Source organism: Spermophilus citellus (genome assembly GCF_964194105.1).
Source record: "Spermophilus citellus genome assembly, chromosome: 5".
Taxonomy (NCBI): Eukaryota; Metazoa; Chordata; class Mammalia; order Rodentia; family Sciuridae; genus Spermophilus; species Spermophilus citellus.
Window position 1 is genome coordinate 1,570,688 of NC_138186.1, and position 13,046 is coordinate 1,583,733.

At 42.2% G+C, this 13,046-nt stretch overlaps 5 protein-coding genes across 5 annotated transcripts; 3 read left to right on the plus strand and 2 right to left on the minus strand.

Moving 5' to 3' along the window:
- Positions 1 to 2,839: 2,839 nt before the first annotated feature.
- LOC308649182 (histone H4) lies at positions 2,840 to 3,230 on the minus strand. Its single transcript, XM_081294655.1, has one exon. It carries the CDS (start codon positions 3,226 to 3,228, stop codon positions 2,917 to 2,919), a length of 312 nt encoding a protein of 103 aa, XP_081150781.1. The 5' UTR covers positions 3,229 to 3,230; the 3' UTR covers positions 2,840 to 2,916.
- A 3,776-nt stretch (positions 3,231 to 7,006) lies between these two features.
- LOC308650513 (histone H2A type 1-B) lies at positions 7,007 to 7,684 on the minus strand. The gene has a single exon (XM_081296526.1). The coding sequence runs from the start codon at positions 7,654 to 7,656 to the stop codon at positions 7,264 to 7,266; it is 393 nt and encodes a 130-aa protein (XP_081152652.1). The 5' UTR covers positions 7,657 to 7,684; the 3' UTR covers positions 7,007 to 7,263.
- A 282-nt stretch (positions 7,685 to 7,966) lies between these two features.
- On the plus strand, positions 7,967 to 9,069 carry LOC308648727 (histone H2B type 1-C/E/F/G/I-like). The gene is made up of 2 exons (XM_081293712.1): positions 7,967 to 8,359; positions 8,786 to 9,069. Exons 1-2 carry the CDS (start codon positions 7,983 to 7,985, stop codon positions 8,955 to 8,957), a joined length of 549 nt encoding a protein of 182 aa, XP_081149838.1. The 5' UTR covers positions 7,967 to 7,982; the 3' UTR covers positions 8,958 to 9,069.
- An 88-nt stretch (positions 9,070 to 9,157) lies between these two features.
- On the plus strand, positions 9,158 to 9,779 carry LOC308648729 (histone H2A type 1-B). Its single transcript, XM_081293714.1, has one exon. It carries the CDS (start codon positions 9,373 to 9,375, stop codon positions 9,763 to 9,765), a length of 393 nt encoding a protein of 130 aa, XP_081149840.1. The 5' UTR covers positions 9,158 to 9,372; the 3' UTR covers positions 9,766 to 9,779.
- Positions 9,780 to 10,682: 903 nt separating this feature from the next.
- Positions 10,683 to 11,257, plus strand: LOC308648728 (histone H3.1). Its single transcript, XM_081293713.1, has one exon. The coding sequence runs from the start codon at positions 10,691 to 10,693 to the stop codon at positions 11,099 to 11,101; it is 411 nt and encodes a 136-aa protein (XP_081149839.1). The 5' UTR covers positions 10,683 to 10,690; the 3' UTR covers positions 11,102 to 11,257.
- The last annotated feature ends 1,789 nt before the right edge of the window (positions 11,258 to 13,046 follow it).

Here is a 13,046-nt window from a genome sequence, read left to right on the forward strand (position 1 = left end):
GTGATTCAAAGGCTACATTCAATCTGTTGTCTGTTTAGACTTCTAATTCATTTGTTAATTTGGGAGATAGTCATTTCTGAGATCTTCTGATGCCATTCCCAAAGTCTGAATTACTTCCTTCCAATGGTGGACATGTGCTCAAGGAGAAATAACTGTGTAGGATGGAGAAGAAAGGTAATTGTATTTGCCCTGAGATTAGGGAGGGGGAGAGATTAGGGAGGAGCAGGCAGAGAAAAAGAGAAAGAAAGAAGTCCATTTAAAAAATGTTTCAGTGGCAGAGCAGCAGGGGCTATATTCAAAAAATAAATTGGACTACTGTAGTACTACTTTATACTATTTATTTATTTTCAGGCCTTAAGGTCTGTATATAGTGATTTTCTAAATACTTGAATGTTCTCAAACTTGTCCCATATTTAGCTTTCATAATTTTATACTGGCTAACTGCGAAGTTCAATGTTGCCCAATGCTTATATGACTGGGCCTTGGGTGCTTTCTAATATGTTGCCTACTTTTTGATTTTATGTGCTTTACAAATTGAAAAATACATTTTACTGAGGTGATGTAATGTCACTACTACAGTACAGAAAGAATAGATCTGACTGTGTTTTTGAACCTGAAAGTCTAATGTTGTTACTGTTGTTGTCTAGTACATTAAATTTTTCTGTTCCTAGCTTTCACTTAGTTTGGGTCACTAAGTTTCCTTCACTTAGATGGAGAGGGATGGATTTTAAGAGCTCTGTTATTCCCTGGAGGTATGATCTAAAGTTCTCTGAAGAAGCCACCATTGTATTGAAGATCCTGCAAGCTGCTTGGCTGACTAGAACATCTTAATTGTGGAGAGATGGACTGCTGCAAGATTGAGAGGCAAAATGATCTTGGACTAGCCTTAATCAATTTAATAGCCATTTACTACCACCTGTGTATCTGAGCTAATATACTTGTGACTACTAGTTAAATCTTTTGGAAGTTTCTTTTCAGCTTTGCTGACCTCTACATTTCACCAATCCTCAAGTGTTGTACAATAACATCTGAAACCTGTATACAAGAATTTTCCCCACTCTGTTGTAGCCCTACCGATCTATATCCCCACCAGTGTGTGCAGTAAATGCATTGATTTCTATCTTTTTTTGTGTGTGTGTGATTATTAAATTTTATGTAACCACTTCTGTTGTGGAGCATATTCTTCAGAGTGACCTCAATACATATTCCCATGCCTTGGCCAATCATATTTGGCTCAGAATAAATTATCTCTTTTTGGAGCAAGAACTGTGTTTTGCATCCACAAAGCACAAAAAGATGTGGTCGCATATGGTTCCTGTCTTGAAAGTAGACCATTTATGTTTGTGCTGCTGAAAGTGAAATGACCTTTTCAGTTGTGTTTGAGCACATGCTAATGCTTAAAAACTGTTAAAATAAACCACCAAGCCATGATAGTTGTCTGTGGTGGTCCTGAACTTGATATTTGATGGTGAAATAGTAGTGAAACAGGATAGGTTACTTTTTTTTTTTTTAAGTGTAAGTCTTTTAGTAGATAAAAATTATAGGCTATGTTCACACAATAGCCTGGAGGCCACCTTATGAATTATTCCATTTCAGTACTGTCAGAAAAAATAGATGTCTAAGAACCAAAAGAAAGACTGACTATATACCACTCCATGGTATTCTGATTGATTTCATTAGCCTGTAAGCAGGAATCTGGTTTACAGGTGAGGTGAAGTGCACCATTTGAAGGTGCAGGTAATGGGTTACTGCCAGTGACCTCTTGTAAAAACTAGGACAGAAAAAAAAAAATCTCCATTTCATTTTTAACCTCCTGTTTTCTTGGCTGAGATCCATGTTATCAAAGATTATCAAGAGAAAGATACACATTTATTCCATGACATGTGAGATCATAAAAATTAAGACCCATAGGCATACGTAGAATTTGAATGCTTAAATACTGAATCTGACAGAAGAGTAAATGATGAAGACATAGAAAGGGGGTTTGTGGGCTGGGGATGTGGCTCAAGCGGTAGAGCACTCGCCTGGTACACACCTGGCGCTGGGTTAGATCCTCAACACCATATAGAAATAAAGATATTATGTCCATCTAAAACTAAAAATTATTTTTAAAAAAAAAAGGGGGGGGGTTGTGCTACGGTCATTAATGGTGGAACAGTACTTTGGACGTTAAGCATTTCTTCAATAAGGCTTATTTTGTACAGATTTCTCTTCACAGGCCTGCCGAACTATGGTGATAAAAATACTTTCTTTCAGGTGTAGGGAGGGCATGGTACATATGGAGGGTTATCTCCCTGATTTGGGGCAAAGAAAGTAGAGGCAAGGGGAGAGTGCCTAACACCCATCTTCCTCTCCCACTCCCAATTTTGTTCTGTATCTGTACTCCCAAATGGCATGTTTTGGACTGGCATATTCTGCTGCTTTTCAAGGCCGAGATACAAGCTTTACGTGACTCGTTTGGAATATTTAAAAATTTATTTTTTGGTGTTTATTACGCCTGTTTTGCTTTTATAGCTGATAAAAATACCCAAAGCTTTTAGAGGAAATCAAAGCTATAGCTCATAAAATAGCATGGAGCAAGAGAAATAACAGGTAGGTTAATAAGCTGTTTCCCAAACCATGGACAAGTTGAGCCTTTTACTGGAAGACTTCCCATGAGTTTCTACAGACCAATCCCATCGTGATTCATGGCAAGGGTTCACTCCCTGAAGTGACCGCATTAACAAGGAGTAAACAATTATAGCAGTTGATGGAACAAATTAGGAGTAGAGCAGTACACCCTGAATTACCTTATTTTCAATTGCAGGAAGGAGAAGACAAAAGCAAAGCAACTTCACAGCCCTTTAGAGTGAAAATTAAAGTGGCCCTAAGAAGGACCGTTTAGAGATTTTTTTCTGGGTAGGCGTAGGTGAAAACTCAGCCGCCGAAGCCGTAGAGGGTGCGGCCCTGGCGCTTGAGCGCGTAGACCACGTCCATGGCCGTGACCGTCTTGCGCTTGGCGTGCTCCGTGTAGGTGACGGCGTCGCGGATCACGTTCTCCAGGAACACCTTGAGCACGCCGCGGGTCTCCTCGTAGATGAGCCCGGAGATGCGCTTGACGCCGCCACGGCGGGCCAGGCGGCGGATGGCGGGCTTGGTGATGCCCTGGATGTTGTCGCGCAGCACCTTGCGGTGTCGCTTGGCGCCGCCCTTGCCCAGGCCTTTGCCTCCCTTGCCTCGACCAGACATGGCTAAAAGTTGGGGACTAGTAGCTCACAATGCTGCAAAACGTATGTTTATAGTCCTCATGCGGACCTCATTGAAAACCGGACATGAAGGCGGGAAAGAGTGAGCGATTGTTCCAAAATCATTGGTCACCGCCCACAGTGCTTGCGAAACCCATAGGCAGAGGGAGGAGGAGACAGAGTGCAGTGTGTTCCTGCTTGCCCATTGATTCTGTCACCTAGAAGTACCCATAGGATTGAAGCCATGCCTAGGGTTGTGGATGAATTTTTATAAATACTCTTTGTCATGTCGAATATGCATGATTTACTTCTCTCCAATTTAAAAGAAACTGTTCACTTTGAATCAAATCGAAAGGGTTATTGACACTGTTAGAATGCTCTAGGGAGTGAGGACTGAACTGAGATCCACTGGGAAATAGGAACGAAGTCTGTGGGCCCACAGATGGACTTCTACTTCAGTGCTCTTGAATCTCTTCCTAAGCTCTTTGGCAGCCTGGCTCTACCTTCAGTTGCTATCCTAATTCCCATCTCTGTGTTTGTGTAAAATTTTGATTTAAAAAGTCATTGTGAAATTTTTGTGATCACATTTAAATTTATTTAATCACTTCTTATGACCACCTCCACACCTCTAACAGTTCCTCCTAGGATTTGCACTGTCTGATAAGGTAGAGCGACTTGTAACATTGGAAATATGGATGTTGCTCCTAAGGACTGAATTTTTTTTAATGTGATTTAATTTAAAAAGCTACTCTGCATTAATTGGAAAATATCAGGTATATTTGAGCAACTCATATGAAATTAATTTATGATTGTGATTTTAAGGCTGATACAGTTACCTCCAATAAAATGTAAATATTATTTGAGTAAAATATACACCAAATGAAGATTTGCAAAAAGTGTGAAATATTTCAATTAAAAAAATGTTTGGTATTATTTTGTATTCCATAGGTAGTAGTGTCAGGATTTTCCTTTCCTCCTGTGTTTGGGCTTTCTTATTAAATGTTGATGGCGTAGGTTTCAAAACACTGGATTTTGAATATGATTCAATAAGATTTAATATGATACTGGAGTGAAGACAGAATGAGACATAAAAAAATTGCTCATGCTGGAAAATATATCATTATATTTGTCTTGTTAAATATATCATTACTCATCATGGCAAGGATAATGGACAGCCAGAAAAATTATTAACATTTGAATTATTCAAAGGTAAAGTGTCCATAGAAGGAGACTATACTTTTGCCCTTGAAAGTGTGAGCATCCAAAACTGATTCTTAAAATAATTGGTGTCTATGAAAATTCAAGCTTAAATATATAAATAAAAGTTCTGTAGGTTAGAAGTAGTAGTCATTGGGGAAGCACAAGGTATTTTATAAAAAACAAAAAACAAAACAAACCCCCCCAACCCGCCCCCCAAAAATTTGAAAACAAAAACAAAGTGTGAAGCTTTTTACTATTCCTGAAAGTAAAATTCTTTTGAAGCAAAGAATGAGATAAGAAAGCCAGATTGATTTCTTTGGAGTCCAGAAAGGATGACAAATGAAATATTGTGCTATGTGATAAATGAGTATAAGATGGATATCAAGGAGCTATACCATGAGAATCAACAGAAATGTATCTTGCAGTTTTCCCATTTTATTTATTTTTATTTCTAGTAAGAGTAAGCTCTTCTAAAATAGTAGACATGCGGCTGGGAATGTGGCTTGGTGGTAGAGCACTTACTTGCCTAGGATATAAGAGTCTCTGCAGGGTTTGATCCTCAGCTTTATCCATCTCCCTCCCTCAAAAACCAAAAATTTAAGAGATGTCATATGTATTAACTGAAGGTAAAAAGGTGCTAGAATCTGTACTGATCCTTTCACATTCCTTCCATAAGTGAACACTTGTTCTGAAGGTCATCTCAAGACATCATTTGTAACAACATGATGAGAAGATTAAAGTGAAGCCATAAATCTGTTTTTTTTCAGCAGGAGTGGCTCATTAAACACATGAATGTATGGACTCTGATCTATGGAGAATAGTTCTGAACCCTTTGTAGAAATAATCAAACTATAGATTGAGATAAAGAATGGATTATATTTCCTTTCACTATCATATGAGCACATAGTCTAAAAGGCCTGCCCAAGCTTTTAAAAAGTCTTCTAGGGGAATGTGCATCCATTTGACTCTTTATTAGGGCACTGTTTCTGTGTTTTTAATTATAAACTTGTAGGATATTGATGATTGTAATGATTTTTGCCCATTACAGAGCACACATATCTTTGCAATAGAAAAGCATCTCATATATAGCCCCTCCAAAAAAGAAAAAACAACAACAAAAAACACACACATTTATTACATTCATTATATATTTGAGACTTTGTTCATTATTGTGAATTTTACACATTGCTAACTGTCGTATGGTAATGGTATAAGAGACCATTTTTTTTTTTTTTGGTTATGTGTTTTTGGTTTCTGTGGCATATGCCGAAGTTTCTAGGACTATCAAGAATTCCTTTCATCTGATTTTCACGGATTTTGACCGCAATGATTATGGTTATCGCACATGTTAAACACACACACACACACATTTTGCATTGTATATAAAGATGTCAGGTGGAATGCCTTCTTGTCAGCAATAGCAATCTTGATATCACTGGTTATTGGTGATGAGTTCTGCTTCCTCACCTGTTGAAGTGTGAACATTAGAGAAGCACACTGAGGCAAGCATATAAAGCCAGGCTTATTTAAGAAGGAGTGACAGACTTCTCTTGGAAGGGAGAAGAAGCCAGGCGTTCTATGTCCTAGGATTCCTTTCTTCTCTGGCTCTTCTTCAGCTTATCTCTCTCCTTCTGGTGTAGGTGACTACCTCCGGGAATGCTTGGTGGGATGGCCAAGAGGTGGGAAACAGGTGTGCTGAAAGGGGAAGGCCCAGAAGGAGCAGCCCAGGACACATTAATTAACAACTTTATAGCTCCCTGTAAGGAGGGACATTTCCTAGGATTACCTTAGCAACAGGTTGAAACGGGCAGGTTCTAGATAAGGGTGGAAGAAGGGCTCAAAGGAATGAACATTTCAATCCCTCAGAGGACTGTTTTCAATTTACCAGACTCACTCAAAATTGGCCTTCTTGATCCAACCTGACTCGATTTACCTATCTCTACTGTCTAATTCTGGCTTTAACCACTCTTAATAATTAACACTTAGAATAGAAACCACTCCACTAATGACTGAGCCTTCAGCTACAAATCCAGACGTCTAGTTTGAAAGAAAATCTTCAAAAAACAAAGAATTTCCTAAATATATTGCACGCCATCACATTGTGAACTCACATACAGGGGTCCAGCTAGAAAACCCATGTGTATACTTATCATTTAAATTTGTAAAACTTCATGCATTGTGTCCTCCCCCCCCCAAAAAAAAAAAAAAAAAAAAAACAGGCAAAAGTGTTACAACAGTTTTCATTGTCAAAACCGAATGATCCCTCTGAAGAATTTTTTTTTTCAGTTCTGGGGAAATAATATATTTGAATTATTCTGACATCAGATGCAGCAAGCACACTATATGTTCTTGGTATGAAAGTGCCCTCTTGGATGGGATACCATGCACATTTGTGTCCTGGATAAAACTTATGACGTACACAGCCTAGGGACTTGGGGCCTTCTTCTTGGTAATTCGAAAAGCCCGCCCTACAAAGTGATTGGGTAGCTTTTCTCTTTGTTCTCGTTCTTATTTTTAATATTTCTTTTGTAACAATAATGCATGACACTTCTCTATAGGAATTGGGGTACCAGGAACCGGATTTTTCCTCCTACTTTTATTAATGTTTGAATCATAAAATGTGATTAAACACAATGCACTGTTGCAGGGTCAAAAACGAGCACTTTCCTCGAGTTTTGGGATGTCTTAATTGTAGCTTCAAAAAATACAATAAAATGAAAAATGAAGCTTAAACATTCAGGCTTAACGTATTCCAGCACTTTTAAAGGAACTAGTGGGTGGCTCTGAAAAGAGCCTTTGATTTCGGAGAATAAGGAGTACTGCAAGAATTGTAAGCTTCTCACTTTCCCTTCGCCTTATGATGGCTCTCGGTCTTCTTGGGCAGCAGCACCGCCTGGATGTTGGGCAGGACACCGCCCTGAGCGATGGTCACACGGCCCAGCAGCTTGTTGAGCTCCTCATCGTTGCGGATGGCCAGCTGCAGGTGGCGAGGGATGATACGCGTCTTCTTGTTGTCGCGGGCCGCGTTGCCGGCCAGCTCCAGGATCTCGGCGGTCAGGTACTCCAGCACAGCAGCCAGGTAGACAGGAGCGCCGGCCCCAACTCGCTCGGAGTAGTTACCTTTGCGTAGAAGCCGATGCACACGACCCACGGGGAACTGAAGGCCGGCTCGGGAAGAGCGAGTCTTGGCCTTGGCCCGCGCCTTGCCGCCCTGTTTGCCGCGTCCAGACATTCTGGTTCGGAATACAACCAACAAACAATTGAAGGAAAACCAAAAATGAAATGGTGTAAGAGGAGATACAAGAAGCTACTTATAGTGGTAGGTAGAATTCCAAATGGCGAATTTGGATTGGTTAAAATTTTCATTTGAATTCACCCAATAAGAAAGGATCTATGATGCAATCAAATTTGCATACGTTCCGTCATCAATACATTTTCAAATCACATCTGCAAGTTTTTCAATCCCTTATTTGCATACAAGCCCTATAAAAGAAGAGGCCCCAAACAGACTCCATCATTGCGTTTCTTTTTTCTTTCTTGTGTCTAATTCACAGCAAAATGCCTGAGCCTGCGAAATCCGCTCCTGCCCCGAAGAAAGGCTCCAAGAAGGCAGTGACCAAGGCGCAGAAGAAGGACGGCAAGAAGCGCAAGCGCAGCCGAAAGGAGAGCTACTCCGTGTACGTGTACAAAGTGCTCAAGCAGGTGCACCCCGACACCGGCATCTCGTCCAAGGCCATGGGCATCATGAACTCGTTCGTGAACGACATCTTCGAGCGCATCGCGGGCGAGGCCTCGCGCCTGGCGCACTACAACAAGCGCTCGACCATCACGTCCCGGGAGATCCAGACGGCGGTGCGCCTGCTGCTGCCCGGGGAGCTGGCCAAGCACGCCGTGTCGGAGGGCACCAAGGCAGTCACTAAGTACACCAGCTCCAAGTGAGCAGCTTGTACTTCAACAAACCAAAGGCTCTTTTCAGAGCCACATATCTTCACCTGAAGAGTTGTAAATGTATTTGCACTTCTAACTTTGATTCATGCTGTGAAATGCGATGGTTTTAAATTGGAGCACAACTCTGATCCATTTGGGCCTAGTTTTCAGATAATCCTTACAAGTTATTTTGGCCTGGAATGTCCAGGAAGTTATGCAACTGAAACAATACATCAATAACCTTTTCCTTTAATTTCAAAAATCCATGGCATCCAAGAAATGTTAAGTAAACCCTTTGGATATCAGAGTATATGTAGGTTGACTAAAATCACTTCGTGCTGGTGTACTTGGTGACCGCCTGGGTGCCCTTGGACATGGCGTGCTTGGCCAGCTCCCCGAGCAGCAGCAAGCGCACCGCCGTCTGGATCTCCCAGGACGTTATGGTCGAGCGCTTGTTGTAGTGCGCCAGGCGCGAGGCCTCGCCCGCGATGCGCTGCGCTCGAAGATATCGTTGACGAACGAGTTCATGATGCCCATGGCCTTGGACGAGATGCCGGTGTCGGGGTGCACCTGCTTGAACACCTTGTACACATAGACGGAGTATAGCTTTCCTTTCGGCTGCGCTTGCGCTTCTTGCCGTCCTTCTTCTGTGCCTTGGTCACCGCCTTTTTAGAACCCTTTTTTGGGGCAGGAGCGGACTTCCCTTGCTCAGGCATGGCAAAAGATATTAAAAAGAAAAACTGAATCTCTCATGCGTTGCATGAATATTTGGAATGTTCTATGCCAACACGTCTGTACAGCTTATGCTTTGATTGGATAATTTTCAGGAGTAGCTTGGTCCTATGCAAATTAAGGGATTGTGTATCATCTTTCCAATTGGTCTAAATCATGCACATTAGTTTATCCAATCACCGAGCAGAGTTTACAATGCGGTTTACATGTATAAGAGATTCTCAGTAGCCCAAGAATTTAAAGAAGGTTTTTCCTTTCTTGGTGGAGCGGCATCTGTACTGGATTTAACATGTCCGGACGTGGCAAACAGGGCGGCAAGGCGCGGGCCAAGGCCAAGACTCGCTCTTCCCGAGCCGGCCTTCAGTTCCCCGTGGGTCGTGTGCATCGGCTTCTACGCAAAGGTAACTACTCCGAGCGAGTTGGGGCCGGCGCTCCTGTCTACCTGGCTGCTGTGCTGGAGTACCTGACCGCCGAGATCCTGGAGCTGGCCGGCAACGCGGCCCGCGACAACAAGAAGACGCGTATCATCCCTCGCCACCTGCAGCTGGCCATCCGCAACGATGAGGAGCTCAACAAGCTGCTGGGCCGTGTGACCATCGCTCAGGGCGGTGTCCTGCCCAACATCCAGGCGGTGCTGCTGCCCAAGAAGACCGAGAGCCACCATAAGGCGAAGGGCAAGTAAATGGAAAGCTGGAATTTTTGATATCCAGTCATGCATAACCAAAGGCTCTTTTAAGAGCCACTTACATAATCATTCTAAGGGCTTCCACACATTATCGTGAATGTGTCTGCGGAAGTACTCACTTTGAGGTTGGGAAGTGTGAAGTATCTGGGAAGTGTAAATTTCACAAAAGCCTGCTACATGTTTGCATGATCGGCAATTCGATCTTCGTGGAAAATCAAGTGCCAACCTTATTGGTTAGATTTTCATTTGGAAGGTTATTTCGCGACAGCAATAAAGCCACAGGTTAAATTCTGCTTTGTTGTAATAGCATCCCATCCTTTCCTTCTTTTGACTTAAAATGTTGCCTAAGGCTGTTCAAATTGGTAATTCCAGGATTATTTTCCAGTATTTGCCGTGGGTGCTATTAAAGTAGTAAAGATACGGTAGTGTTAATGGTGAGTTTTGAGAATTTCATACTAAAAGATTATGATGCATTTAGAAACCTGGAAGTTTAAATCAACATTAGGATTTTTATGTAAATATAATTTTTGCAGGAGAATGAGAATTGCCTGATCATATTTTAGTGTGCCTTTTTCAAAAGTTGATGAGATGGATTTCCGGCGCCAAATTTAAAGATTTTTGTTTAGCAAGCAACATGTCATCTTAATGCAGAGAGCAGAGAAAGCATCTGAAAGGCACTCAGGAAAGTACAGGCGAGCAAGAGTTGAAAACAATTAGGGAGAGTCAGGAAGATGTTAATATTTGGTTAAACGCTTTGGGTGTTCATGTGATCAGGAAGTGGATGTCGCCACCAATACCTTTGCTGCTAGCTGTAAGGTTCCGACTGCGTGGCCCAATCAGAAGGTGCCTCTCTTTATATATACACAGGTAGCAAGTCGTAAGCATTCAGTTTTCCATTAAGTACAGTTTCTTTGCGATTGTAATGGCCCGTACAAAGCAAACGGCCCGTAAGTCCACCGGCGGCAAGGCCCCGCGGAAGCAGTTGGCCACCAAGGCCGCCCGCAAGAGCGCCCCGGCCACCGGCGGCGTCAAGAAGCCCCACCGCTACCGGCCCGGCACCGTGGCGCTGCGCGAGATCCGCCGCTACCAGAAGTCCACCGAGCTGCTGATCCGCAAGCTGCCGTTCCAGCGGCTGGTGCGCGAGATCGCGCAGGACTTCAAGACCGACCTGCGCTTCCAGAGCTCGGCCGTCATGGCGCTGCAGGAGGCCTGCGAGGCCTACCTGGTGGGGCTGTTCGAGGATACCAACCTGTGCGCCATCCACGCCAAGCGCGTCACCATCATGCCCAAGGACATCCAGCTGGCCCGCCGCATCCGCGGGGAGAGGGCGTAAACTCTTTAGAAACAGTACTAAGCTGACCCCAAAGGCTCTTTTCAGAGCCACCCACCTCTTCCGTGGAAGAGCTGTTCATCGCTGTTGAAATTCATCTGGAGTCGTCCCCGTGTCTATTTCTAATCCATGGTAATTAAATCAGTTAAATGAGTCTGTCCCTTATTGTGATTTTCTAATTTTTTATTAATTTGCCCTCACGTGTTCTTTATGCGACTGTTAGGGTATTATTTTTAAATTGTGTATGTGGACACAACGCAGACTTAAAAAGAGGATTGGCTGCCACATGGTAGTGCGTAGAATGTCTAAGCTGATTGGTTCCCATCTCACTCGCAGCTTCTCAGCTTAAAAGAGTTTTAGCTATTTCCAGAAATGTGCTTGTTGAAGTTCAGGGAGGGAAACGGAATGACTCTTCCCCCTGAGGAACCTCCAGTCTTATTACCATTCACTGAGACCAGTTTGGCTTCTCTAATTGATGTGTTCACTTTTTTGCGCTCCATTGTCAGTGCTAGGAGATGCAGGACCTGGGCATTCTGACAGCCTGATACTGGTCCAGGACCCCCGTCGTATATTCTATTTGTCAATTTTTTGAAAATCATAGGCCTATACGTTTGTCAAAACATCTCTTCATATTATCAGGTTGAAGAGAACATCTTTGCTTAAAGTGTAAGATTTGTCTTTGTAGTTTCAGTTTGATGATGTATTCTTGGCATTTCATAAATTCAACTGCTTGATTTTTATTCAGATTTATCCAGGAGATCTTCCAATTTAGAGGCAGTAACAGGACGTTTTGGGGTTTCTCCACAAGACCAACAGTAGCAGATGTTTGGAACAACAGTTCATTGGAACAGTCTCTCTCTCTCTCTCTCTCTCTCTCTCTCTCTCTCTCTCTCTCTCGCTCCACAAGCATCACAGTGGTTTTATGGGGAAGATTAATTTTGTGAGTTCAAATGTTCAATTCTTTAAGGAAATGGAATAGTAATCTTCCTGAAATAATAATTGAAACCATAGTTTATTTCAGTGGCGATTCAGTGGAAATTATAAAGAGGAACTCTTTCATGAATTAAAAAATAATTCTTTGAACTGGTTGTACTTGGGAAATCAGTAAAATGTTTATGACCCTCTGCAGATTAGGTCTGTTGTGTTTTAGATGTGGAAGAGGGACTTTGAAAAGGTATTCAGGAATAGGATGAAGGAATGTGTCAGCATTCACCCACCCACCCAACCCCCCCCACAGGTTTAAAAACAAATTCTTTATATTCAAGTACTACATTTACAACTTATGCAAATATTGAGGGAAGATGGTAGGACTCAGCTTCTTCATATTGAATATAGGACTGTAGGCAGAATGTGTTTTAATTTTATTTCATTCACTTCTTATAAGATATGCCCCCCTCACACACATTATGTTTATTTTGATGCATGTACACTCTGTATTTCATTATGACTATGAAGTACAAAAATGCTGGGTACAGCTGGGCATGGTGGTGCTAGCATGAAATCCCAGGGGCCGGGGACGCTGAGGCAGGAGGTTTGCAATTTCAAGCCAACCTCCACAACAGTGGGGTGTTAAGCAACTCAGTGGGACCCTATCTCTAAATAAAATCCTGGGATGTGGTTCAGTGCCCCTGAGTTCATCTGGAAAAGAAAAAAGAAAAAATACACACACACACACACACACACACACACACACACACACACACGCACGCGAGTGCTCTGGGTACAAAGTCCAAAGAAGCTGAGGGTTTCATCTTGTCCTTTTCTTGATCCCATCTAAAGCAACACATGTCTGAATACATCATGTAGCACACCCAATTTGGACTAGGAAAAAAATAAATGTAAAAAAAAATTCAAAATAATCTAAATGTTTGAGATGAGAAAGCAGCTTAGTATAAGTCACTTTTACTTTGAACATTTATTCACATACTATGGAGCTTATGTTTTTCCA

What these genes read in the sequence shown, in the direction of transcription:
- LOC308649182 (XM_081294655.1), bottom strand. Translation starts at nt 3,228, where the DNA reads ATGTCTGGTCGAGGCAAGGGAGGCAAAGGCCTGGGCAAGGGCGGCGCC.
- LOC308650513 (XM_081296526.1), bottom strand. Translation starts at nt 7,656, where the DNA reads ATGTCTGGACGCGGCAAACAGGGCGGCAAGGCGCGGGCCAAGGCCAAG.
- LOC308648727 (XM_081293712.1), top strand. Translation starts at nt 7,983, where the DNA reads ATGCCTGAGCCTGCGAAATCCGCTCCTGCCCCGAAGAAAGGCTCCAAG. An exon ending in ACTAAGTACACCAGCTCCAA is followed by an intron (nt 8,360 to 8,785) that starts GTGAGCAGCTTG and finishes TGGATCTCCCAG; the next exon opens with GACGTTATGGTCGAGCGCTT.
- LOC308648729 (XM_081293714.1), top strand. Translation starts at nt 9,373, where the DNA reads ATGTCCGGACGTGGCAAACAGGGCGGCAAGGCGCGGGCCAAGGCCAAG.
- LOC308648728 (XM_081293713.1), top strand. Translation starts at nt 10,691, where the DNA reads ATGGCCCGTACAAAGCAAACGGCCCGTAAGTCCACCGGCGGCAAGGCC.